Genomic DNA, 279 nt, shown 5'->3' with positions numbered 1-279 from the left:
GAGGGGCTCCGCATGGCCACCAATGCTGCAGCCCAGAATGCCATCAAGAAGAAACTCGTGCACAAGCTCGAGGTGAGATGCTGGGCGAGGGGGTTCTGGAGGGCAAGCAGGCACAGTTGGCGAGTGAGACCTGGCCGGGAGCCCCCTGCATTTTCTAGAGGGATAAAGTCCTTTTCATGTACAGTGTCTGTATTGCATCCCACAGAGACCTCCTCACTGCTCCCTTCCCTTATGCACGATGTGTTGCTTTGGGTTGCTGGGCATCGAGAGTGCTGGGGA

At 57.0% G+C, this 279-nt stretch overlaps 1 protein-coding gene across 1 annotated transcript in view; it reads left to right on the top strand.

The window, feature by feature from the left end:
- LOC104159209 (talin-1-like) overlaps positions 1 to 279 on the top strand; it is a gene marked incomplete at its 3' end in the record, with an annotated part of 14,646 nt that overhangs the window by 12,882 nt on the left and 1,485 nt on the right. The window contains 1 exon segment of the mRNA XM_009697057.1: positions 1 to 72. This exon segment is cut by the window's left edge and continues 19 nt beyond it. Within this exon segment, the coding sequence (XP_009695359.1) occupies positions 1 to 72 (72 nt within the window).

This window comes from Cariama cristata, unplaced genomic scaffold, assembly GCF_000690535.1.
Source record: "Cariama cristata isolate BGI_N322 unplaced genomic scaffold, ASM69053v1 scaffold27523, whole genome shotgun sequence".
NCBI classification, from domain to species: Eukaryota; Metazoa; Chordata; class Aves; order Cariamiformes; family Cariamidae; genus Cariama; species Cariama cristata.
Note: the sequence above shows the minus strand (reverse complement) of the source record. Positions and strands in the feature narration are given on the sequence as shown.